Source organism: Molossus molossus, unplaced genomic scaffold (assembly GCF_014108415.1).
Source record: "Molossus molossus isolate mMolMol1 unplaced genomic scaffold, mMolMol1.p scaffold_m16_p_4, whole genome shotgun sequence".
Taxonomy (NCBI): Eukaryota; Metazoa; Chordata; class Mammalia; order Chiroptera; family Molossidae; genus Molossus; species Molossus molossus.
The window spans coordinates 934,354-960,785 of NW_023425377.1; the positions used below are offsets into that span (position 1 = coordinate 934,354).

The following is a 26,432-nucleotide window of genomic DNA, read 5'->3' on the forward strand; positions in this document are numbered from 1 at the left end:
CCCACAAAGCGCTGTGAGCTTGGAAGGGTGCCTCCTGGGCAGCCTGATCCCTGCCGGGAGGCGAGTCCATGGGCTGCGCCACCCTCGGGGGCCTGGCCCAGGGCCCCTCACATCTTCACGCGGCCCGTTGGGCAGGGACCGGCGCAGGGCAGGCGCGCGCAGGGCGGCGCGGCTGGCCCTCGGGCTCCTGTGCGCCACTCCGCACGGCTAGGCCAGGGTCTGGCGGCTGAAGAGCTCGAGGGTGAGGGCGCCGAGGAAGGCGGGGATGCTGTCCTGGCGCAGCAGGTGCTGCTCGATGAGCTCGGGCACCGTCCGCGAGAACTCCGTCTCCAGCAGCTGCATCGTGGTGCCCGAGGGGCCTGTGGCCTGCGGGGGACAGGGAACAGGACAGCGTTAGCCTGCTGGGGCCTGGGCGGCCCCCGCCTCGGGCCGTGGGACAGGACAGGGAGGCGCCAGGAGGCCAGGAGCCGTCAGCTGGGCCAGACGGGCGAGCCCCCACCACAGCCCGTGAGGCCGGCTGGCTGCCCTGGTGGACACTTCCCAGCAGGTGACCCACTTTGCTGGCCTCCTGGGTGGGGGTCTCGCCTGTGTCTCTGGAACACAGACCCCAACAATCTCACCGGGTGGCATCCACACCCAAGGACGGACAGGCCGGCGCACAGAACCCGTACACACATGTGCGCAGCCACCGTGTCACAACAGCCAAACGTAGAAACCGCCATCCACGGACGAAGCAACACGTGGTCTGGCCCTCGTGACGATGGCTCAGCCACGGGAAGGGCCGACGGCCTAACGCGCTGCACCATGGACGGGCCTCGAAAACGTGAGCTAACGACACGGAAGCCCAGGTCTGCGGGAATCCACGGGCAGGGGCGGCAGGGGACAGGATGGAGAAGCGAGTGACCACCGCAGGGGAGGGATGAAATGGTCCAGCATCAGATTGTGGTGACGGCGGCGCAGCTGAGTGAGCGAGAGAACCAAGTGCCCACGCCCACGGGGGGCTGCAGGGTGCGTGGGCTCCATCCCAACAGAGCTGCTTATGAGGACAGAAGAGAGGGCCCTTCTGCCCAGAGCTCTCGCCGCAGGTCAGGGGCCACCTGAGAAGGCCTCGCACCAGGCCCCGCCCTGCCCACCGCCCTGCCCGCCTGCCACAGAGCTCCCTCTCGGACACGCCAGGCCAGGGCCCGCCTGCTGACCTCTGACCCCACAACCCCTCCGAGGTGCCCTGTGAGCTGGGCCACCCGTGCTGTCTCCCTGGAGAGGCCCCTCTGTGCAGCTGCCTCGTCATAGTTCAGCACAAACCATTTTAAAGCAAAAGTAAGAGAAACCACTCTGACCTTTTCCCAAGAAAATCCTTTCCTTCTGCCTTCTGCTCTTGATCTGAATTCCCCTAAATGTCAGGAGGCCTATCCTCCTCAGCGGGCGGTGGGGGCTGGTGCCCCCCCCCCTCCAGGCCCCTACCCTCCGGAGGCGCTGGCTGGGAGCAGTCCTCTGGGAACTCACCCAGGGCCGGGGGCCCCCGGCCCACATGGGGTTAGGCTCCCTCATGCTGTGGCGCTGTAGCCGCTGCTCGGGACAAGTGGGCTCATCTTAGGTCTGACCCCGCTCCCGTCCACGCTGCTCGGGACAAGCGGGCTCATCTTAGGTCTGACCCCGCTCCCGTCCACGCTGCTCGGGACAAGCGGGCTCATCTTAGGTCTGACCCCGCTCCCGTCCACGCTGCTCGGGACAAGCGGGCTCATCTTAGGTCTGACCCCGCTCCCGTCCACGCTGCTCGGGACAAGCGGGCTCATCTTAGGTCTGACCCCGCTCCCGTCCACGCTGCTCGGGACAAGCGGGCTCATCTTAGGTCTGACCCTGCTCCCGTCCATGCTGTCTGGCGCCTGCTCTGTGCCCAGCCCTGTGCCAGCTGGGCCTGGAGGCTGGGGCAGGCACTGCGGTGAGGCGGGAGGGTGACCGGTGTGGGCTGTCCATCTCATCCACGTCGAGGAGGCCCTGGCATCTGAGAGCCACACTCCCCACCCCGTTGGAGGGTCCGTGTCCCTGAGGGGCCATGGCCACCGTCACGTCACCAGAGGGTGCCACTGGGCGAGGCCCTGCCATCTGTCTCTGCTCAGCGGCTGCCGTGCTAAAATACCACCCGGTCCCCAGGTGCCTTGTAAATCACTCTAATTAGGGCTGCTCACTTAAAACCAGAGCACAATCTTTTAAAAAGCAAATTGCCCAGTAAGATGTGTTACCCACGACTGGAATGTTTATGGGCCAACTGCTGGGTGTCAGCTCCCTCTGCCGCAGGGTGGCACCGGCCTGCAGGCCCCGCCCTGGCCTCCTGGCCTCCTGCTCCCAAGACAGCAGAGTGACCAGCCTCCTAGGCTCCAGCTGGCCCACCGTCAGCCCAGCACTGGGCGCCACGGGCAGGCAGCCGCGATGGCAGGGTCAGAGGGCCGAGCGCCCCACCCAGCCCTGCCCAGGGTCACTGCGGTGGCGTGTGTGGGATGGCCCTGTAGGTGCCCACATGCTGCCCGGCTCCAAGGGGCTACAAGGGTGGTGTCTGCCCCCAGGCCTCTTGTGTCCCGCCGGGCAGGATGGCAGCGGGTGACCTCCTTCATCAGGGAGCTGCTCGACCAGCACAGCCCCCGAAGGGCAGAGACGAGACCCTCACGGTTGTGGCCCCGCAGGGGGCGTGAGGCGAGGTGCCCAGTGGGTCGGAGAAGGTGAAGACAAACCCAGTCCATGCGGCCCCGACTCCTGACCCAAACCGACAACTGAAATAATACAAGTCACGGAGCAGTGGGAGCAGACACAGTGTGAGGACGTCGTGCTGTTCCTGGGGGCCGGTCAAGCACGGCGGGAGCTGGAGCACCTTGGGGTGCCTCCCAGGGGACAGGTGCCCAACAACAGAAGGCAACGGGAGCCAGAATGCGACCAAGGAGAAGCCTGGAAACACAGAGACCTGACAGGTCAGAGCTGAAAGAGCAGAATGGACCAGAGCGCGAGGCAGTGACGGGCAGTGAGGGCAGCAGTGGGCCGGCCAGGGACACGGGGACTCGGGGCCCGGGCTGGCCCGGAAGAGCGGCAGGGCCGGGGACACGGGGACTCAGGACCCGGGCTGGCCCGGGAGAGCGGCAGGGCCGGGGACACGGGGACTCGGGACCTGGGCTGGCCCGGAAGAGCGGCAGGGCCGGGGACACGGGGACTCGGGACCCGGGCTGGCCCGGGAGAGCGGCAGGGCCGGGGACACGGGGACTCGGGACCCGGGCTGGCCCGGGAGAGCGGCAGGGCCGGGGACACGGGGACTCGGGACCCGGGCTGGCAGGGAAGAGCGGCAGGGCCGGGGACACGGGGACTCGGGACCTGGGCTGGCAGGGAAGAGCGGCAGGGCCGGGGACACGGGGACTCAGGACCCGGGCTGGCCCGGGAGAGCGGCAGGGCCGGGGACACGGGGACTCGGGACCTGGGCTGGCCTGGAAGAGCGGCAGGGCCGGGCAGCCTTGAGGAGCCTCCGACACAGGCGCGAAGAGGCCCTGCGCTGCCAGGACAGACGGGAGCACCACGAACACCCTCCGCTCACAGATTTGAGTTTAGAAGACACGGACACACCCGACAACCAAGGCCGCCAGGGTGAACCGGAAACCGAAGGGCCCTGTGACCACCAGACAGATGGCGCGTGACCGAGAAGCCCGCTGGCGGAAGCTGAGCATGGAAAACAGGCTCCTGGCAGAGTGGGGGAGGGGCTAGGCACAGCTGGTGGGCCCTGGGGGACACTGAGGCGCCCCGAAGGTGCAGGACGGGGCGCCCAGGAGGAGAGCCAGGCACAGAGGGTCCTGCTGGCGTGGGCGGGCGAGACCAGGGGGCACTCAGGAGGCGGCTGCCCACTGGCAGTGCTGACAGCCGCTTGTCATGGGATGTGGGCGAGAACCAGGAAGGGTGTCGCCTTGGAAACAGCCAAACCCGCCCTGGACGGCGAGCGGCTCTGGCCCTGCTGCACCCCGCCCCCGAGCACTCGGCCTCTCTGAAGAGGGCTCAGAACAGCCCGGGCCCCAGCTAGGGGACACTCGCTACCCGTGGCCCCGTCAGAGAGGATGGCCCGCGGCCAGCCAGGGAAGCAGGCCCCAGGTGACGAGGAAGGTTCTCGACCCAGAGCGATGCTGACCGCACAACCGGCCGGTGTGTGGAGCTGGCTATCAAAACTGGAGTCCACGTCCACAAGGTGCCAGCAGGAGCCACACTGAGCCACACTGAGCTCCAAGAGCTGGAAACTGGGGCGTGAGATGCAGTGTTCTGCGTGGATTTGGTGGCAGACTGGACGCTGCAGAGGAAAGATCAGTGACCTTGAAGACAGCAACAGATGCCGGTCAGCCAGGAGAGAGCAAGGATGGAGCGAAAGAGAAGTGTGTCAGAGCGGGACCCCAGGGCGTGGCGCCGGCCCTCTGCGGCATCGCCGTGGACTGGGGCACCTGCCTCACGCCCTCTGGTCCTCGAGCTCTGGCGATGCTGCCACGTGACAGAACTAAAGGGCTTGGCTAGCCACCCACAGCCACGGACAGGGCTCGGGAGCCGGTCCCCAAAGGAGAGGAGACGAGGTAGAGGCCTTGCTCAGGCCGCGGGCCTTCAGGAGCCCTGTGGCGAGCGTCGGAAAAGCAAGCAGGAGAGGAGAGAACACGGGGAGACACCCCCATGCCGGGCACCTGACAGCACGGCCACCAGAACAAGCCCCACGTGAGCCTGCTGACGGGTCCACAGCACCGACACGCAGCCCGGCCGCAGGACGGAGCAGAGACCTTGCTGGTGTCAGGCAGCGGCGCGGCCAGCTGTCAGGACGCTGGAAGGGCAGGAGGGGCCTCTGCCCGGAAACCGCACAACTTGGACAGAGCACGTTCTTTGCAGGAAAGGTGCCCTGCCAGGAGTCCTGCACGTGCTAACGGAAGTTTGCAGAGCGCCACTTCAGGAAGACGTCTGCGGCCAGAGGGATGGCCCCTGGGGCCGAGCGCACCAGCCCCCCGGATCTCTGAGCGCTGAGGAGCGGCGACACCTGAGACCAGCGGCAGGCAGCGCATCACATGGAGGAAGATGTGGACGCAAACTCGGAACCACGTGACCGCCACGCACTACCACGCCACCGCCCCACCTGGGATGCAGGCCTGGCAGGCATTAGACACAAAGGGACTCAACTCGTTAACCCAGTCGAGAGGGACGCAGACGGCAGTGGTCACACAAGTGCGCCCGCCAGGCCTGATGGGGTGCACTGGTGTGTGGCCGTGGCAAACACCCTGGCGGTGGTCGGGAACATGAGGGCGGACGCTCTCAGCACCGCTGCTCAGCCTCGCGGTGGCCAGGGGAACAGCAAGAGAAAGGGGAGCCGGGCATGACAGGGAGCAGACGCCCGGCCTGTGAGAGCCGCAGGACACACGAGCGCCCGCAGTTCTCCTGGTGTCGGCACGCAGGCGTCTCCCCATGGTGGAGCGGCCACTGTGTCTGAGCAGGACAGACGGGGACCTGCAGGATGTCCAGTGCAGACAGGGGAAGACGTCGGACTTCTCAGTGCGGTGACATGGGGGCACCAACATGGACAGACCCAGGCGGTTGCTCTGGTGGCGGCTCCCTTTCTGTGGGGTCCTGGCGGGAGGCAGCAGGCAAGGGGGCTGCGTGTGGCCCCACCCCGCCCCGGCCTGCAGGGAGCCCTCCCCAGGCGCTCGGAGGGCCCTGGGGTGCCCACACAGTCAGGCTGCGGCTCAGAGGCCTGCGGGAAGGGCCCTGGCGTCGGGGCCGGGCGTGTCCTGGGAGCTGCAGGAATTCCTGGCTGACTCCTCCCTGGGCCTGGTGTCCCCGCCTGGCCCAGCCCCATTCCTGCGGCCCCTCTGTCCCACCACCTGCTCTCCCTCCTGGCCGGCATCTCTGCAGAATGCCTTGTTCTCCGTCTCTGGCAGGGTGGAAATCCGACCCTGAAAGGGATCTTGTTTTTAATTAGTGCTTGGTAATATCACCAAGCTGTGAGTTTATGGCTTTGTAGATCTTGTGCCTTCGACACTAATTACTCACAGAGGCTTTGTCGGCCGCATCTCAGCTCTGCAACGGCCGCGCGGTAATTAAGCCGAGTGGAAGCATCCGCACACGGCCTTCCACCTGGGCACAGCCCGACCGGGCCCCAGCTGCCTGTTGGGGCTCCAGCCAGAGGCCGAGGTGGGTCTGCCAGGACCCCAGCCTGCAGCCGCCAGCTCTCCCAGGCAGCGGGGGGCGCGAGAGGTACTCGCTGCACCCACGTGTCCCGAGACGCCCTCCTGCCACCTCAGAGGGCAGCACCACCAGACACAGGGCCCCCTAGGCCCCCCATGTGGCCTGTGGACACCTCAGTGAGCACCCCCATACACAGCTGCACCCCCTTCCGTCCCCCACGCTCCTGGCAGAGGGGAGGTCGACGCAGGGCACTGGAGGGCGGGTGAGGGTGTCTGAGTGTGAAAGACACTCGAGGAAAATTAGTTTGAACCCCGGCCCGGCCCCGCTCACTGGCGGGTCTGCAGAGAGGACCAGTGCTGGCTTCCCGGGGACTGTGCGCCTAGAGCCCACGACAGCCTGGCACCCTCTCCACCGGGACCACCGGAACCTCCAGAACAAGCCAGGGCCCTGCGCAGGGTCTGGCCACCGGCTGGTCGGCTTCATTTGAACCTGTGGGCTGGACCTTCGTGGTCTCTCCATTCTTCCTGGTAAAACTGGGAGGGTCTTTGATGGACATTAAGTCCATCCTCTCTCCTGTTGCTCACGGCCCTGCAGTGGGCTGCACCCGGGTGAGTGCCCGGGGCTCCCCAAGGCTGTGTCCAGTGAGGGGCCGACTTTATTAGCAGGCTGCACTGGGCTTCCTTCAGTACCACTGGTCAGGCAGTTCACGGTTCTTTATTGTGATTCTATTTTAAGGGGCAATTAAAACGTCTCATCGCTGAAGCACACGGCTCCCCCCGGGCTTCCCCCCTAACACGGAGGAGTCAGAAATGGATGTGGGTGGGGGGCCCGGGCTCTAGACTTGTTCCCCAAGAGGCAGGTTCTGCAGGGCTGGTCTTCCTAAAAGGAAGGCGAGGAACCTGCTTCGGGACGGAGCGAGGCTGTGCAGGCCGGGGCTGGAAGGAGCCGACGGCCGCTCCTGCAGGGACCAGAACCTTCCCGGGTCCATGGCTGCGCTCAGCCCCCCATCTTGCTGCCCCAGCCAGGAGGGCGCCCAGGAGGCCTGGGTCGTGCACCGGCACGGCGGCACCCTCACCACGACGACCGAGAAGACCCCAAGAGCCTCGCTCACATTCCCGCCCCGCCCTGCACCGAGCCCAGCGGGCCGCGGGGCGTGCACACTCTGCACAGACCCTCCACGCCCTGCGGGGAGACCCAAGGGCCGTGGGGCTCACACCTGTGCCCTGGCTGGGCAACAGATCCCCAGAAAAACCTTCCCAAGGCCCCGTGGGAGGCAGGTGGGCCCAGGGATAGTGAAGTCCATGGGGTGGGGGCCACAGGGCAGGCAGGGAGCTGGAGCCGGGGGCTGGCATGGGAGGGGTCCCCACAGCCACGCACGTGGACCCTTCTTGCTGGGCTGGGGCTGACCCCTCAACGTGGACCCTTCTGAGGCAGAGGGCGGGTCCTGGGGACCAGGAAGCCCAGGCCGGGCCCCTCCTCTTCCAGCCACCCTGGGATGCCCGGCTCAGCGTGTGCCGGGCACCGTGCAGGCCAGTCCATGGCCTGACCCGCCCTCCTTCGGGAGCCTCTGGGGCCCTCACGGTCTGCCTCTCCACACCGGGCCTCTGTGCACGGGGACCAGACGCCCACGCCACCCGAGCTGGCGGCAGGACAGTGGGGGAGGGGAGGCCATGGTGAGGGCCGGGCTCTGTGCGGGCTGGTTTGGGGCAGCAGAGCACACGGCTCCATCCTGCACAGCCCTGCGCAGGAGGCTGATGCAGGGGAAGCAAAGGCCATGACCTTGGCCAGACAGCCCTTGCTAACTCCTCCGGTTGTCTTGACGACCAGCGTACACAAACTAAAAAAACGACCGGAACCCAGTGGAGCACACTGAGCGCCGGCTCACGGGAAGGAGCGCCACCGGGAGGGCAGCTCAGCCGCTCTGCCTGTGCCCTCGGGCTCCTGGCAATGAGCCCAGCAGGTGAGCACAGGAGAGGGAGCCAGTGCCCGGGTGGAATGCCTTCTCCAGCGGCCAGGAAGAGCCCTCAGCTGGCACCGGATGGCGGCCCACGACCACACAGGCCCAGCCTCACTGCGAAGGGGCAGGCAGACAGGAGCCATCCCTGGCTGGACCTGCTGACCTGCTCCAAGGCGTAGGTGCCTGGACCTGTCGGAGAAGCCAGCAGTGCCTCTGCCATGGAGCTGGGGACAGACGGGTGGGGGCTGGCGCCATGTCCTCTAGAAGGGAACACTCTAGAACACACGCTCCAGAACCTTTGCAGCACCAGGCACAGGCTCTGCTGCCTCTGCCACGGGCACCAGCTCTCAACCAGCCCACCCTCCAGCTCCAGGCAAGTAGGAGCACAGGCTGGGTGGGGTATAGTGTGCCCTCACGAACGGGCATCTCTCCCCAGGGTGTGCCCACACCCAAGGGCACCCTCAAACAGGAGTCGTTCGTGCCTGAGGTGTCTTCGGGCTGAAGGGTCACTCAGAACCCACTAGCCAGGAGGGACTGTGGTCACCCAGTGTCAGAGTGCGGCACTGCCCAGCACTGCCCTCGGCCGCTCTCCCAGCTCCCCCAGGGTGCCCTGCACCAGCTGGGGCACCCGCACAGCCCGGGCACCTGCTCCTGAACCTTTCCCGCAAACTCGGGAGGGACAGAAACAGGCGTGGGAGCCCCGGACAGCACGTGGGTGGCACTCACAGCAGACCTGAAACCCTTCAGGGTTGGATGCATGTGGTCTTGATGGGGAAGGGACCTTGGAGAGAGACTCATCTCAAGGCTGAGGACTGGACCTTTTCGCAGGACTGGGTGGGGACAGCCTGTCCCAGGACACTGGAGGCCTGTGGGAGGAGCAGCCCGGCCCTGCTCCGTGGGCTCTGGGACCGCCAGCCACCCCACTTCCCTGTCAACTCAGAAATGCAGGCGACGCCCAGGGCATCCAGCTGGGCCAGAGAAAGGCTCCGGGCCGGCTCCGTCCTGACCACAGACGCGCAGGGCTGCCCCCTGCTCTGGGCAGGGCAGAGGTGCCCGGTCTGTGCCCATGCTGGGGCTGTCGACCCTGCAGAGCCCCAACTGTCTTCCCTGCGCATGTTAATCACGACAAGTAAACAACAGTGTTCTGAAAAACGCACCTTTCTATGTGGTTGCTTTTTTTCAATAGATTGGTTTCATTTTTGATATTTGATTTAATTTCAGTTTGATTTTCCTCAGCACGGAGTCGGGCTGAGTGCAGGGAAATGTTGGCAGAGCTGTCGCTCACAGCAGGTCCCGAGTCCGGTCCCTGGAGCCCGGTCCCTGGAGCCCAGCTGGAGCTCTGGCAACACATGCTGGAGCAAGGGGCTCGGACCCTCGTGTGCACAGCGGGCCAGCACCCACCTCCCAGCCTCGGGGGACAAGGAGCCCCACTCTGTGCGGCTGGATTTGTACTGTGACAGGCCCATCAGTGTGCGCTGTCCCCACGCCCTCCCCACAGCTACGAAGGCCCCTGGGCACAGGCCAGGGCCACAGACAGAAGAGCCACACCCTACACCCTCACCACAGTCCCCTAAATGCATTCTGTACTTTTCCGTGACATGCCTTTGCATGTGCTGGTCCCCAGACTATGTCCCCTGCCTCCTACCAAAGTTCTTATTTTTCAAGATCTACCTCAAAATCCATTCCTATGAAACTCCCGATTTCCCAGATAGAACGGATCACTTCCTTCTTCATTTGCTCTTCTGTCAACCATCCATCCATCCACCCACCCACCCACCTACCCATCAATCCATCCATCCACTGGTCCACCCATTCACCTGTCTGTCCATCTATCCATTCATCCACCTACTCACCCACCCATCAATCCATCCACCTGTCCGTCCATCCAACCATCCATCCATCATCTATCCATCCACCATCTATCCACCCACCCATGCACCTACGTTATCCATCCATCCACCTGCCCACCCACCTGTCCACCCATCAATCCATCTATCTACTCATCTGTCCATACCTCCACCCATCCATCCATCCTCCTGTCTGTCCATTCATCCATCCATGCTTCCATGCACTGGTCCCTCCATCTATCCATCTGTGCATCAGCCCACTGTGTGCCGGGCACTGCTCCTGGTGCCGCGGGCACAGCCGGCAGTGGGCAGACGGCACTCCTGCTCTCGCAGCGGCACGTGTGCTCACGGAACAGACACAGCGGAACAGCGTCAGACACACGAGGCAGCAGAGGCCTGGACAGGAGGCCATGCAGACCTGTGCACACAGTGACCGAGCTCCGAGCAGAGCCCTGGGAAAGCCGGGGACAAGCCGTGAGACCCCCGGGGGCCCAGAGCTGGGGAGGCCGGTCCCGGTCCTGAGGCGCAGTCACGTGGTGAGTGGGGGCCGGGCGGCGGGACGCGTGGAGCTGAGGCTGGAGGAAGGTGAAGGCGGCCGTGCTCACTGCTGGGCCTGTGGCGCGCCCTGCACATGGTGGCCGAGCAGGGCCCGCGTAGAAGACGGCAGAGCTGCCGTTGGAGGTCCGTGCCCTCGGCTCGCCCTGCAGCACGTGGCGGATGAGCACGGCCCACGGCCCTCGGCCACAGCCCACGGCCATGGCCCACGGCGCAGTCTGGCTCCTGTGGGCGGGGCTCTCACAGGCAGCTGCAGCTGGCGGCCTGGCACTCTCCTCACCCGCCAAGGCTCTGCCACTGGAGACGCCCACGTCCTACCCCACGAGACCCCCGCCTGCAGGCCTCTGCACCTGCCCACATGGAGACCACCACGGCAGGGCCACAGGCAAGGTGAGCACTGGGCTCTGCCCGCCCCGCCGGGGGCCCCGGGAATAGCCACACTTTCTGGCCCAAAGGGGGCTGGTGTGAAGCCTCCTCAGTCAGATGCCAGCACCCTGGTCTCCCTCAGAGCTGGCTGGGGGCCTGCCCCCTGGCGCTGATCCTCCTGCCCCGGACTCAGCAACCTGGAGTGGCCGCCTCTCCTTCCAAGGCCCACACACCTCAGAGTCCAACACACAGCTGTGCGGGGCACCTCACCAGCCACTGAGGGACACCAGGAGCTCCCCAGAGCAGGGTCTCTCAACCTTAGCACTGAGGACCTCTGGGGCCCATCCTCCTCTGTGGGGGGTCCTGGCATTGCAGGACCTCGAGCAGCATCCTTGGACTCCACCTGCTCGATGCACAGCCCCAAAGTGACAACTGAAAACATACTGAGCCCTGGCCGGTGCGGCTCCGTGGTTAGCGTGTCTGCCTGTGGCTTGAGGGGTTGTGGGTTCGATTTCCGGACAAGGGCGTGTGCCTGGGTTGCAGGTTCAATCCTTGGCCCCAGTCGGGGTTGTGCAGGAGGCAACCAATCTAAGTGTCTCTCTCTTTTTGATATTTCCCTGTCTCTCCCTCCCTTCTAGCCTATTGGAAAATATCCTCAGGTGAGGATCAACCAAAACCAAAACAGACCAAGTGTCCCCGGGGGCAGAGTCGTCCCAGCTGAGAACCACTGCCCAGAGGAGCTAAGCTCAGGGTGCAGCCTCCCCGTGGCGCTCTGACCCCCGCCCTGTCCGAGGAAGCACGAGGACCTTGCCCCTAGAGGCCAGGGGGAGCCTGGGTATGGAGCCCCAACGCGCTCCTTCCGGAAGGACAGGACCTGGATCCACCTGGCGTCGCCCTTCACGGGCCTCTCGGGCACCCACAAGCTCACCTGCAGGTGCGAGGGGGACCCGCCTCCCGGGTTCACTGGGGGACAGTGCGCCCGCAGTGCCGAGCGGCCGTCCAGCTCGGAGGGAAGACCCACAGTGCGCTCTCCCTGGGAGGCGGCAGCGAGGGCCGCGGGCTGCAGGCACTGCGCCTCAGCGGGCAGGGGACCGCGGGGGTGGGCGCGCAGGGCTCCGCGAAGCCTCCGGCCCCGGCTCTGTGGCGCCCTGAGCGCCAGCTCAGGCCCTGGAGGCCTCAGGACGCCGCTGCTCCACTGCCATGCTCCCTCCGGTCTCCCCAGAAAAAATTGCTTTAATATTATTTACAAAAGTGGCATGTGGGGGAGGGCCAGACAGGCAGACACGTCTCTCTCTGACACAGGAGAACCGAGCACCCGAGGAGGGGCGCTCAGCGTTAATAACGTCGCTCGGTGAGGAATCGGCCTCCTGGCACCTGAGGCGGCTCCAGCTCCCAGGGGAAGACCGTCCGCACACTGGGATGTGAACTGATTACATCTGCACAGTTCATCAGGGCCGGCTGCCCGGAAGATCGCGTCCACTCTCAGATGGCCGTGAGCGGCAGCTAGTGCCCTGGGCCTGCACTGCCCTGGGCCCCACTCCCCCGCCTGGCTTCCACGGGGCAGGTGGTCCTGAGGGCCCTGGAGGCAGAGCAGTAGCTGGCTGGGCGGAGCATGCACCAACACGAGGGGTGCTGGAGGCCCCCGCGTGGCCAGGGGTTTCTGGGGTACAGCAGTGTGGGGCGCGGGGGTTTCCTACAGAAATATGGGTGCTCAGCGCTGTGAACTCACTGTGCTCTCAACATGCATGTGGTGACCCCCGTGTGGCTGTTTGGAGGCGGGGTCTTCAGTGAGGTAACGAAGGCCAAATGAGGTCACGGGGTGGGCTCTGGTACTTGAGGGCGATGTCCTCGTGCAGAGAGGAAGGGACACCAGGATGCCCACGGCCCCCGCCCTGCTGTGCGCCAAGCAAGGCCACGTGAGTGCACGTGGAGATGGAGGCCACCTGCAGCCCGGGAAGGCTCTCCCGGGTGCGCGGACCTCCCCGCTCCAGGCTGTGCGAACACGTGTGGCTCAAGCACTGGTCCGCGGCGCCCTGCTGTGGCGGCTTGAGTGGACCTACAGAGCAGGGCCCTTCAGGGTCTTATTTTGGTGAAAACCCACCAAACAGCCACGCAGCCCCATACGTGTCTCAGACACATGTGCTCACACGTGGACAGGGCAGGACAGCCGAGGGGGAGCGCCGTGGTTGGGACGACTGGCGCGGTCTCCTGCTGATGGGCGCTCCGGTGTCTGCGCACACAGCAGCCTCCTTGGAGGGAAGGGCCCAGACGGGGACGTCTCGTGCAGAGATTAGGCAGCTGGATAAAGGCGGGTCTGGACAAACCCAGACAGCCATGGAGGCTCGCGGACTAGCGCACCGACCTGCTCCAGACACCTTGCTCAGCCACCGCACGTCCGTGACGTCCGGCACACATGGACACAGTTATTGAGCAAAAGGAGAAATGTGGCCGACAGCCAAGGGAAAACCAGCCAATAAAAGCCCAGAAATGATGGCGTTAACAGACAAGTGCCTTGAAAGAACACAGCCCTGGCCAGTTTGGCTCAGCGGTTAGAGCGTCGGCCTGCAGTCCAGAGAGACCTGGGTTCGGTTCCTGCTAAGGGCACGTACCTCAGTTGCAGTTTGTCCCTGGCCCTAGTTGGGTCATGAGGGTGGCAGCCACTTGGTGTGTCCCTTTCACATCGATGTTTCTCTCTCTCTCTCTCTCCCTTCCACTCTATCTGAACAAGAAATGGAAAAATGTCATCAGGTGAGGATAAAAAAAAAAAAAAAGAACAATTACAACCACACACAAGAAACCATAAACACAATGGAGGAGTATGATAATTAGCGTCCACGGTGGCCCTGGCCTCCTGGTCACCCGCATGACCCAACCAGGGCCAGGGACAAACTGCAACCGAGGTACACGCCCTTAGCAGGAACCGAACCCGGGTCTCTCTGGACTGCAGATCTTGCCTCCTGGCACTGCTGCCTGGTGCCGCCTGCCTGTACCGGGGCTGGTCTGTGTGCCCCCGACAGACGGCAGAGGCGACATGCCCGTCATCACTCCTGTCAAGGTGGCACACGGAAGCAGCCCGTGGAGGCCCACGTGGTGGACGTGTAAGGTTGCTGCCCTGTGGACCTCATCACAGCCTCAGAAAACCACAAGCCACCAGCAGCCTGCAGCACAGACCTGAGCCAGAACTTCTCTGCCCACTCCTGGGCCCCGCCCTCCGGAAGCTGAGGTCACGCAGCACAGACCACTGAGGGGAAGGTTAGGATGTAAAAGATCCAATGACCTTTAGACATGGAAAATACAGTATCTGACATGAAAGACCCCGTGGGTGAGAGCGAGCAGATCAGCCACGCGGGAAGACAGGGTGGGTGAGCGTGAAGACGCACCACAGCTCGGAAGAAGGGTCTGGCTGTCTCTGTCACACGTGGCCCGGGACTGGTGACCGACAGGATGATGGCTAGCATTTTAAACATGTGTCCCTGGAGTCCCCGCAGGGGGCAGGTGCAGAAACAAGAGCTAAAGAAATGATCGGCCACATTCACAAATCTGACCAACTCTGAACCCACAAATCCGAGAAACCTGACGAGCCTCAGCGGGACAAACACAAAGAGAACCTTCCAATCTGCTGGAGGTAAGACTCCGTACGAAGGACGAGGGGAGCCTGCGGCCTGGCCCTCGGAGTCGCAGCAAACCAGGACCACAGCCTGGCCGGCTCTCCTCCCCGTCACACCCTGCCAGGCTCAGGCCTCCTGCTCTGCCCCTTTGGCCACACGAACGGCCCTTGTCTGGGATCCTCAGATGAAGGACAGGAGGGAGGTTGGTGTGGGGAGGGAAAGTGCAGACAGCGGCAAGGAGCAGAGAGCCAGAGCCAAAGGTGAGGGACGCCACCCCGACCTCTGGGCCAAGCTCTCCCGGAAACACGCCCAACCTGCCGCGGGTCTTTCTGCCTGGGGTGGGGGGGTCCCAGTCTGCTGGCCGGTCAGACGGGTAACAGGGACCGCAGCGCCTTGAGCGTGATCGGGGTCGTTAACCTCGGTGGTACTGACATGTTCTGAAGCCCCCCAAGGCTGGAGCATTGAGCGAGCAGTGGCTGCCCCCCCCCAAAGGGCTCACCTGACGGGCAGGGCAGAGGAGAGGTCTGGGACCAGGCCGTCGCTGTGGGCTCTCCCAGTCGTGAGGGAGCAGAGAAGCCAGGGAAACGGGGAGTGGCCTGACGTCTGTCCACAGGGGAGGGGCCGAGGGACTCGCGGCACCACCACAAATGGCCGTTATGTGGCCATCGGAGCATCACCAAGAGGACATGTAGCGCGTGTGAAACGCTCCCGATACACACGGGTGGACGAGGCAGGAAAGAGCTGTGGACGCCAGCCCGGACTCAGCAGGACACAGCAGCCTGGAGCCCGTGTGGAGGCCCCGGAGGGACATGTCGCTGGTGACGGGTTACGAGTGACTCAGGCTTGCTCCACGCTGATTATACGATAGCAAACTCAGAAGCCGCCGGAGCTGCGGGCTGAGTCTGGTGGGTGCTGGCAGCCCGGAGGGCGATGCAGCCCCACGTGTCGGAGGCCGTGGGATCCCGTGGCAGCACCGGTCTGATCCCCTGGCACCCACCCCCCAGGAAGGCCAGGCCCTGCCCATCTCCAGCCTTTGCACAGACCACACACCCTGAGACCCCCGGGGCTCAGCCCGCACCTGCTGGAGGAGCCGGCCCACTTCTCCAGCCTCATCCTGACCGCCTCCTTCCAGCCATCGGAAGGCAGCGCTCACTGCGCCAGGCCGTGGCCCTTCACACATCTGTGTGGGCTTCATCCCAAGCTCCATGGGCTTATCCGTGTCCTGCTGCCCAGCCCTACCTCCAGGCCCACCTCCCGCACAGGGGCCCAGCACCCGGAGGCAAGCGTGTGGCGGGAGGGGCCGGCTGTGGCCTGCCGTGCGGCTGCTGGAGCACCCCGAGTCATGCACTCCAGGCCTGCTCAGGGGTTCTGAGGTCACTGTGCGTTCAAAGTGACTCCAAGTGGCATCGGGGACCCACAGCAGCAAACTGCAATTCAAGCGTCTGTCTGGATCCCACTGTTACGGGAGACTGGGCACCCTCAGGAGGGCTCGGCACCTTCTGCCCTCAGCCAGGCCTTCAGCTGCCACACAGCCTGCAGGAGTGGCCAGGGGCCTGCAGAGCAGGGGTGAGGGGCCAGGAGGGCCGTGTGCCCTGGAGGCCTCCCGCTGCCTGGTGGGTGAGAGACTGCTGGGGCTTCGTGCCGCGCTGGGCTGTGAGGACCAGAGGCTGCACCCGGACGGCTTGTTCTGGAGCTTCTTCCGGGGGAACAGCACGGCTGACGCCCCAAGAGCTAGGTCTGGGAGCCCTCCCTTGGGGACTACCCTGGAGAACAGACCCTGGCTCAGCCTCAGCCCAGGGGCCGGTGGCTAGCAGCTGGGCTCCCAGGCGGCAGGCTGGGCAGAGGCCTGGCCCACACAGGAAAGTCTGAGTGCTCTCCTGGCCAGTATTTCTCCTGCTTTCAAAACGAGAGAGAAGGAACCCCTTTCCCTAGTCCTCAAACACTCCAACTCGGAGTTCCAGCAACTGACTTGAGCCCCACTCCAGGGACTGCCCAGGACACACCCCAAACTAGACCCGCTTCTTGCCCAGGTGCTCGGGGCAGCCCGGCCCTCAGCGGGACCACCGTCATGGCGAGGCGGGGAGGGGCGGCCACAAGGACACAGGGAGGTGGACGGTGGGTCTGGACACAGGAAATGGAAGATAGGACAGTGGGCTGGGGGCGGAACCAGGACCCTGCTTCCTGCTGGCTGCTGTATGGCCTGTGGCTAAATGGACAGAGAGGTCGTTTGGTTTTGTTAGTCCTCACCCAAGAATATCTTCCCATTGATTTCTAGACACAGTGGGAGGAAGGGAGAGAGAGAAACATCGATGTGAGAGAGACACATCAATTGGTTGCCCCCAGCACGACCCCGACGGGTTGGGGATTGAACCTGCAACCCAGGCACATGCCCTTGACCAGGAATTGAACCCAAGACTCTTTGGTCTGCAGGCCGACGGTCTTGCTGCTGAGCGTCGACCCTGCACCAAGAGGTCGCTGGTTCGATTCCTGGTCAGGACACACGCCCAGATTGTGGGCCTGATCCCTAGTGGGGGCCATGCAGGAGGCAGCCAATTGATGTTCTCTCTCATCCATGTTTCTATCTCTTCCTCTGCCTTCCTCTGTCTCTAAAATCAATGAAGAAAAAAATTTAGTCTGGCCAGTGTGGCTCAGTGGTTGAGTGTCAACCCTGCACCAAGAGGTCGCTGGTTCGATTCCTGGTCAGGACACATGTCCAGAGTGTGGGTCCCATCCCCAGTGGGGGGCGTGCAGGAGGCGGCCAATCAATGTTCTCTCTAGCGATGTTTCCACCTCTCTCTCTCACTTCCTCTCTCTCTAAAATCAATAAAAAAAAAAAAATTAAAAAAAAGAAAAAAAATTAAAGCCGTTCACAGCAGCTTTATTCATAATCTCAAAAAACTTGGAAGCGACCCAGACTCCCTCCAGCAGGTGATGGTGAACTGGCCCAGCAGGTGGAATATGATGCAGCAGTGAAAAGAACGAGCTGTCAGCCATGAAAACACTGCAGGTCAGGAGGTAACAGGAGCCGGTCTGACCAGGCTGTGTGCTACGGTGACGGCCGCGGGACGCTGGAGAAGGCAAGCCTGCGGGGCCCTGACAGTCGGGGCAGGGGTGGGAGGGCATGAGGTGGGGGCTGGGCGCTCTGTAGGGTGCCAGCGCGTGGCAATCAGAGCCCAGGGGCAGGTGCACAGCACAGAGGGGGATGCAGACTTCACAGCAGCAGCCGCCCACCAGGGTCACCCTCCTGGAGGCCCAGGACCAGCTGCCCCCCGGGGTGAGCAGGCACAGGCACTGGCCTGCCCTGCTCGGACCCCAGCTCTGAGTTCCTGGACCATAGTCTTGGGCAGCGTCCTGGCCTCTCCAGGCTCACGTCTGTGGCACCGGGATGGCGGTGCCCGCAGGAGGGCACCTGGACATGCTGGGGAGACCACCAGCACGGAGACCCATCTGTACTGATAGTACTTTGGGCTCGGGACTGAGAGAGGCCATTTCTTCTTCCTGCAGGGAGCTCTCTTCCCAGGGGAGAGGGAGGAAAGGACAGTCCCCTGAGAACCTCCGTGAGAGGAGGCCCTGGGCACGGCCTCCCGCTCAGCAGGCAACCGAGCTGCCAGCAGGACCACCCCCTGCAGAGTGCGGAGCTGGAGGCAGGGGGGCGGGCGCAGGCCAGGCGGGGGCGGCAATGGGACCAGACCGGAGTCCGTCCTGGCGGAGCCTGCGGGCTGGGCGAAGCTCTGTTACCCGGCGCGCATCGGCAGAGCCGCTCAAGTGGAACCGCACGCAGCTATTTCTAACTCTGACGCCAGCCCTTCCTGCCTGAAAAATCACCTTTGGGAAAACAAAATAAACTGCACTCCCGCCCCAGCCACGCGGCTGCCTCTGCGGTGGGGCTGTGGCGCAGCCTGGGCTTGCGGGCCACTCCCTGCACGTTTCCTGGCCTCAGCTGCTCGCTGCTGGGGCGCCCCTCAGGCCCGGCTCACGCGAGGGCCGGCAACCCGCAGGGTGTCTAGACCGACCGCTCCTCGTTCCAGGCGGGCACTGGGCCCGTGAGCAGGTGACCGGCCCAGGCGCACTGCTGAGCCAGGAGCGGTGCGGACGACACGCCCCTCGGGCCCTCTGGGCAGTGCTGGGGCAGGGCCGCTGGCCTGGGCCCCTGGAAGGCAGAGTCCATCTGCAGGCGGAGGTGGGACTGCAGGAGGTGGGACCCGAGCCACCTCGCCTCAGCCCTTGGTCGGCCTTCCAGGGGCCTCTGTTCATCTCCCCTCGTTGGCCCATCTGTCCCGTCCCGAGCCCTCACTAAGCACCGTGCAGGTCGGGCCGCGAGCAGACGAGGCAGCAGCTGGGCCTCGGGAGCAGTGAGAGGCAGGCCAATCGCTGACACCCTCTGCTCGGGTCTCTGGTCAGAAATCTCCTAATGGGTCCCCTGGACACCCAGCCAGCAGGAGGTTTGTCTAGGGGTCTGCAGAGGGGATCTGCTCCCAGGGCCAGGCTCTGAGGGGCCTTGGATGGAGTGAGCGATGCACACACACCGTCGCAAGGCCCTGGGGTTCCGGGCAGAGACCCCGGACCTGCAGGCTGGCAGGGCCATGCCTGGCCATTTCCAGAGCCAGCGCTCTGCCCGCAGAGGAGGGAGGCTGCAGGCGGGCTCCCAGGACCCACAGTGTGCCAGCCCCGCTCCTTCGACACCCTGCAGGAGGGCCAGGCACTGGGAAGGCCTCAGGACGCCAGGACTCTCTCTCTGCTCCTCAGCCCCACACGGCCCACCTGCGGCTGGAACAGCCCGCACAGGGCCACCAGGGCCCAGTCCAGGTGGGGCCCTCGGCCACACAGCGCCTACCGCCCTTCTTCCACGAAGACCCCCCAGGGCAGGAAGCAGGGTGGACAGTCTGGTGATGGCCCAGCCCCCGACCTTCCCGGGACTGCCCAGCTCCCCCGGGCTCTGTCCTCCCCAGGGCACTGATGGCAGCTGCTGTCCAGCACGGACACAGGCACAGACGTACAGCGAGGTGCCGACAGGTCCAGTGGTTTGTGCCTCCTGCCAGCCTGGGTCCCAAAGGTCCAGCTGCACATCTTGGCAGCACCAAGGACACCTCCCGAGCCCAACACTGGACATCCCACAACATTCCCCAGTCACCGACGCAGTCACAGGTGGGAGGTGTCACTGCAGGACCAGCTCAGAGTGGTCCTGTCCTGCCTCCAGGGAGCTGCTCAGCTGCTCTGCAGACGGCCGCCCCGGGCCCTGCAGCGGACACGGCAGGGAGGGCACAGGTCTCCAGGCACCAGGGCCGAGCGGACTCCCCGCCCTGGGCCTGCAGCGGACACGGTAGTGAGGGCACAGGTCTCCAGGCACCAGGGCCGAGCGGACTCCCCGCCCTGGGCCTGCAGTGGACACGGCAGGGAGGGCGCAGGTCTCCAGGCACCAGGGCCGAGCGGACTCCCCGCCCTGGGCCTGCAGCGGACACGGCAGGGAGGGCGCAGGTCTCCAGGCACCAGGGCCGAGTGGACTCCCCGCCCTGGGCCTGCAGCGGACACGGCAGGGAGGGCGCAGGTCTCCAGGCACCAGGGCCGAGGGGAGTCCCCGCCCCGGGCCTGCAGCTGACACGACAGGGAGGGCGCAGGTCTCCAGGCACCAGGGCTGAGGGGAGTCTCCGCCCCGGGCCTGCAGCTGACACGACAGGGAGGGCGCAGGTCTCCAGGCACCAGGGCCGAGTGGACTCCCCGCCCTGGGCCTGCAGCGGACACGGCAGGGAGGGCGCAGGTCTCCAGGCACCAGGGCCGAGCGGACTCCCCGCCCTGGGCCACAGGCCCCCATACCCCCCGCTCCGGTGGGCCCACCTTGAAGACCAGGCAGTCGTCCTTGTGCTCGGCGTACATGGACGTCAGCCGGTACTGGCTCTCCCTGGTGATGTCCACCTGGTAGCCCGTGAGCGTGTAGCACACCTTGCGGAACTCCTGGACCTTGGTCTGGAACACCTCCTTCAGCCGCTGGTTCTTCAGCTCGGCGCTCTCCACCTGCTTCTTCAGCTCTGCGGAGAGACGGGGCAGTGTGAGGGGGAGTGCCGCCTGCCACCCTTAGCTCCCTTCCCCGAGTGCTTCGACCAGTGGAGAGCCCAGGCGACCCCCGGCCTGGCTGCTCGTGGCCTGGTGCCCTGTGGAAAGCAGCAACTACAGAGAACTCTGACGGCCTGCACCTTCCCGGTTCTGAGCACCGGCCCCACACCTGGCCTGGTTCCTTCCAAAAGGGTCAGCTCTCGGCCAGCACTGAGGATGGGCCCAAGTTAGGGTGCAAGGGGCCGGGGTGACGAGGTGTGGACCTGCCCTGCACCGCAACCAGGCAGGGCTGCTCGAAAGAGGGCACCGAGCACAGGGCCAGCACTGCAGCCAGGACCCAGCGCCACGCTCCCCAGCAGGGCTGGCCCTGTCCCAGGCTGTGTGGCCTCGGATGGACCCCAGGTGTCCGATGGGAAAACTAAACTTTGGCCACAGCTGCAGCCCGACCTTGGAGAAGGTGCAGCCGCTGCACAGGGGCGAGCGCTGCCTGGTCCGCGCTTCGGGCTCCCAGGGGCAGCCGGGCTCGGCCCTCAACCCCGAGGGGCGGTGTGGCCATGGGCACTCCTGGGGAGCCCGGCACCAGGACCCAGGAGGGGGTCACACATGACATGGCGCAGCCCTCACACCACGGCCCCAAGGCGGGCCCAGCCGTGGGTGCTCTGACCCCCGTTAGCTTGTAGCTCAATCCCTGCATAAACAGTGGACAATTCACATGAGGTTTGGGCTAAATACATAAAAGCCGGGCCTTCTGCCTTGAGATGCTGGGGAGACTGCGTGCTGTGAGGCGGTGCCCAGCGCTCCTGCGCACAGCGTCGGCACTGTTGGCTCGGGGAGGCGTGGCCAGGCCCGGAGCCGCAGCACTGGGCCGTCTCTCCACAAACCCTGGAGCACGGCCAGGAGAGCCCTGCGGTCCGTTCGGTCAAAACCAGCACACAGCTTCCCGAGATGCGGCGGACGGAGCCGGTGTTTGTCCCGCTCCACCCGTCGGCGGCGAGGGGGGGCAGCAGCCGCCAGGGTGGGCAGCTGCAGCGCCTGCTTGGCTGACTCGGGGCCCCATGTGGGTTCCCTCTGTGCTCGGTCACCCACTGCACTGTCAGACAGGGGTGATGTGCCAGGTGGCGCGGGCCAAGGCTGCCAACTACGGTCCCTGTTGCCCACCCCTTCCGCTGGATGGCTCTCCACCCTCCTGTCCTGCAGACCTGCCCCAGAGGTGCGACCCACAACCCTAGGCCCCAGAACCAGCTCCCACCCACCCAGGAGCAGCCGGTGGAGGGCAGTGCCCGCCTCCCACAGAAGCCAGCGTGAGGGGTCGCAGGCACTGAGAAATCGCCTAACACGGGAGCTAACCCCAGACAAAGCCACCTGGAGGAAAAGACGACGTCAAAACAAGAGGACCACCAACTTCTAACATCACTGGACGCGGAGCCGAGTGTCCAGGACGAAGGAGGGACAGACAAACTCCAAAGAGGCAGGAAGCCGCCCAGCAGCGCCCTGCTCGCCTCGGGCAACACAAGACAGAGGGCAGCGAGTGGAGGAGACCTGGGCCCCCAAACAGGGCTGCACACAAAGGGGTCACAGAGCACAGGAGGAGCAGTTCCGAGGGATCCCCACATGAACAGGACCAGAAGTGGAGACAGACGGTGCCCAGAGCTCTGTGGACGGACAGAACACCCCCAAAGAGCCGGGACCCACATGGACGGTGATCCCCAGGCCCACCCGGCGGAACAGAAGACAGCGAACAGCAGCAGCCTGGGAGCTCTGGAGGGATCGAGCTGCCCCTGCACGTTAGCCTCGGTCCAGCCAACTGTCCGCGAGTGGACGAGGGTTCTCCTACGCAGGGTCTTGAGGACGGCCCACCCGCCGGCTCCTGCAGGACATGCCCGCCCAACCAGACGCGGCCAGGGGAAGGAGGGTTCCGGAAGCAGACCCAGGAGACAGGCACGGGCTCCGAGGGGATGGGGGGTCTGGGGTGAGCGCTGGCGTGTGGCCCAGGCTGTGCACGTCTCCAGCAGAGCAGGGGCCGCAGGGGAATGGGTCCCGGGGGACGGGAAGTAGGGGACAGAAAGATGAAGCGGGGGACACGGCCCAGGAAGAGGACAACCCCACTGCTGTGCCGGGGTGGGGCAGCCTCGCCCGAAGACGCGCCAGGAGTCAGACAGGCAGAGCCAGGACTTGGAAGAGAGGGGCGGTTTGAGGGGCGGAGACAGAACCCCGCCAGCTAGCGGGAATGCAGCCCCTCCCCGCCGTGGAACAGGGTGCAGCGGGCCCTGCAGCGCCAGAGCGACGAGCGGGGCGAGGGTGGCGAGGCGCACGTGTGGGTGCCAGTGAGCGTGCCCACGGCCAGACGCAGACGTCTCCCTTCTGCTCGTGCCCTGTGAGCTCGGTGTGCAGTGGGGCGGTGCTGGCCGTCCAGCCAGTCTCCTGGGCCTTCAGTCCATGCCAACGTGGGAGGCGATGCCCCCTCCCCACCCCCTTCCCGACTGGGCGGGCGCAGCCACCAGAAGGGTAGCTGCAGGGGTGAGGGCAGCCCAGCCGCTGGGGGAGGCCAGGCCTCCCAGGCCTCCAGGCCCTCGTGGCCCCAGAGCAGGCTGCGCAGGACTGGAAGTGGCTCTGAAAGCTCTCTGTGGAGACTCAGGATGTCATTTCCTTCCTGCAAAGTGAATGGAAGCCCTCGGCCGATGCCGAGCGACCTCGCCATTAGCCGCAGCCCTCGGGGCCCAGGCGCAGTCGGGCGGCTATTTCTCAGCCTGGCACACGGGGTGCTCTCGGGGCCGCGGCTGGAAGGCCCAGGGTGGCGCAGGAGGCGGGGTCCAGGCTGCCCTGGCGGGAGGGGGTGTGCATTCTACACTTTCCCAGGAGCTGGACAAGTGCCTCCCAGCTCTGCTCCAGGCCAGGACGGCTGTCTGTGGGCCTCTGGCCCCGCACCCTCTGCCCTCTCTCTTCTCTGCAGCCTGGGAGGGTCCTCACGGCAGAGGGAGGCGGTGCCCTCAGGTCTGACCTTGCCAGTGGCAGGGCCGCCTCTCCGAGGTTCTCCATGGCCAGTCCCCTCGGTGTCCCTAAGGAGGCAGAGTGTGGAAGCAGGCGACGCTCTCCATCGACACGCGGCCCGTGGCACACAGCGTGGCTCCACCAGGACACCAGTGGTGGAACAGCCGCCTCTCAGCAGTGGGACTCGTTTCCAAAGTCCAGCCACAGGGACTAGGCCACTCGGCCACAGAGCTCGTGGCTTCCGGAGGCCCGGAGGGCAAACTGGAGCAAGACCGGAGCGCGATATGGGGATGACAACGGAGTGAGGTGACATGGGAGCCAGCGCCAGGCTGTGGGCTGAGCTCTGGGGACGGCCTGGGGACGGCCTGGCATCTGCTGTGAGCAGCCGGGAGTGGCAGGCTGGCGGTCACCTGCCCGGTGTCCAGAGGTCTGCAGGAGACGTACCATGGGGACGCTGTCACTGGAGGGAACTTCAGACATGAGACTGGACGGTGAGGCCACACGGGAGCAGCCGCTCCACATGAGGCGCTGGGCCTGGAGGAGATGGGGAGCAAAGTGTGCCCCCACACACCTGGAGGGCGCCCAGGAACGAAGTCGGCATGTTCTGAGGTGGTCCTGCAGCCGGACAAAGGCCAGGAGGGGACCCGCCTCTGCTCAGCAGTCCCGGGGTGGCTGCAGAGCCTTCGTCTCTCCCGCGGGCCCAGACGAGAGCTGAGGCACCCACGTGTGGGGAGGCACAAAGCCCGTGTCCGAGGCAGTGTTCCGGGGCCTCCAGGCCCACGTCAGGGTCTGCTGGCTCCAAAGCTGGGCCACGCCGCCACACATCCAGGGTTGAATTATTCATGCCTTGTAACTCCTTAACCGTTTCAGCTTTACATTTTTAAATATTTAATAATTAGGTATCAAATATTTATGCAACTTTATTAGCAGCGGAGGGAGTCACCACGGCAGGCCCATGACCGATTTGCAGCCGGGCCCCGGGCTCCTCTCGGACTCCGCCTTCCCGCCCCACATCCCAGGTGGCTGGCAGGCACTGAGGGCACCTGGCAGTCTGCTGAGATGCATGCCCGCTGCTGGGCAGCACTCGGGCAGGAGGCCTTTCCAAGAACGGGCATGGCGGGGTGCCACCGACTCAGCTGCTGGTCTCAATGACGGGTGGACGGAGCCCACCATCCCCGGGCCTGAGCCTTCTGCTGCCCGAGGGGCTGTCTTTGCTGAGCTGCCTGCAGCCCAGGCCCCTGGGCTGGTCTCCATGAGGAGCCTGCGTCCCTGCTGGGCCGGAAACTGCACGTCTTTCGCCAGGAGGACGCTGCCCTGGAATTACATGCAGATGAGCAGCCGCTGCCCCTGCTCGGCTGCCTGGCTGCCCGGTCGGCCTGGTGCCGGCGCACAAGCAGGGTGTGTGATCAGCAGTCCCTCTGGCGGACAGCTTGTCACCTTGCCCAGAATGATCTGAAAAGACACCAGCAATTACCGCCTGCCAGATTATGGGGTGGGCGAGTCCTGGGGTGACAGGCAGCGCTGCTGTGACACCATGTTCTCAGGGAGCAGGCACAGCCCCAGAGGACGGCTGTCCCTGGGCCTAACCGGGCGCCAGGTTCCCAGCCCACCTGCCACTTCGGGAGTGAAGGCCACCGCTTGGCCTCGTCGGGCCTCTGACAGATGTGGGGACAGGCCCGAGAAGGCTGACTCACCAGCCAGGCTGTCAGGGTGGGGCAGGACGCCCTCATCAGCCCCGCCAGGGGCCCCTCCAGACCCCCGAGTGTTGCATCTTCGTAGGACGCACTACTTCTGACTTATCTTCACTCAATTCTTTGCTTGGTTGTTTACCGGCCATTTCTCCCACGAGGGCGGGGGCTGGGCTCTGCGGCCCACGGCTGGCCCACGTGGAAGGATCCGGAAACGCTCGTCTGGTGACATGTAATGGACCTACTTCTTGGCTTGGGCTCCAGGACTCCCTGGGAAGGGTCACCACCTTTGTCCTGGCTGCCTGGGCGGGGACACGGAGGAACAGGTAGAGCCAAGCCCAGAGGAAGGTGCACTCCAATGAGGACACAGGTAAAACCCAAACGAGGCAGACGGACCACCTGGGGGCACTCCAGCGGGCAGTCAGCCCAGGGACAGCAGGGGGGCAGTTCCAGGTGCACAGCAGGGTGAGGGCAGGACAGCGAGTCCCCTCACATCTCCCGCCCCTGTGCAGCGAGAGGAGGGGCGCCACCCCTCGGCCCACAGTCCTGGCCCAGCGGGCTCTGCAGAGTGCTTCCGGGAGCCTGCCCGCCGTGCACAAGCGACATGCGCCCACCCGAGGGCTCGGGAGCTGCCCGGCTGCCGAGAGCCTGCCTTCTCCAGGCTGGCCGGGCCACACCAGCAGCTTCTCAGAGGCTCCCGTCACTTCGTCAGGCACGAGGATCCGTGTCCTTGCACGGCCGGCGGCTCACTTCTTCTCAGCGCCGGGCGATATCCCCCGCCTGCTGGGCCAGCTCGCTCGTCCGCCACCTGCTGCAGGACGCCGGGCTGCTCCCGAGCTGGGGTGATCATGAGTCGGCAGCTGCCAACATCCGTGTGCGGGTCTCGTGTGGACGTGAGTCGTCACCTCTTGCGGGTAAACAGCACGGAACGTGTGTAGTGGGTCCTACGGTACAGTGTGCTTGGTTTCGTGAGGAACGACCCACTGTCTTCCCGAGTGGCTGCCGTCAGCATCCCGCCGGCAGTGGGTGGGGCCCCGCTGCCCGGAGCCACCAGCCGGCAGTGCTGCCAGTGCCGGGCCTGGCCGTTTGGACAGGCGTGTGGCGGGGCCTCGCCGGTCTGGGAGTCCAGCTGTGACACGCTGTCTGCGGTGCCTGAGACACAAGTGGACGTGTCAGGCAGAGAGCAGGGAGCGTGATGGGG

At 65.1% G+C, this 26,432-nt stretch overlaps 1 protein-coding gene across 8 annotated transcripts in view; it reads right to left on the minus strand.

Annotated features, from left to right (window-relative positions):
• Window positions 1-205: 205 nt before the first annotated feature.
• MAD1L1 (mitotic arrest deficient 1 like 1) overlaps window positions 206-26,432 on the minus strand; it is a 199,305-nt gene continuing 173,078 nt past the window's right edge. For 7 of the 8 annotated variants that reach the window (XM_036240353.1, XM_036240354.1, XM_036240357.1 and 4 more), the window contains 2 exons: window positions 20,340-20,530; window positions 208-366 (listed from right to left, as the gene is read on the minus strand). In XM_036240353.1, the coding sequence (XP_036096246.1) occupies window positions 208-366; window positions 20,340-20,530 (350 nt within the window). Of the gene's footprint in view, window positions 367-20,339; window positions 20,531-26,432 lie in introns of all 8 variants that reach the window. The other variant, XM_036240352.1, reaches the window with a different exon arrangement.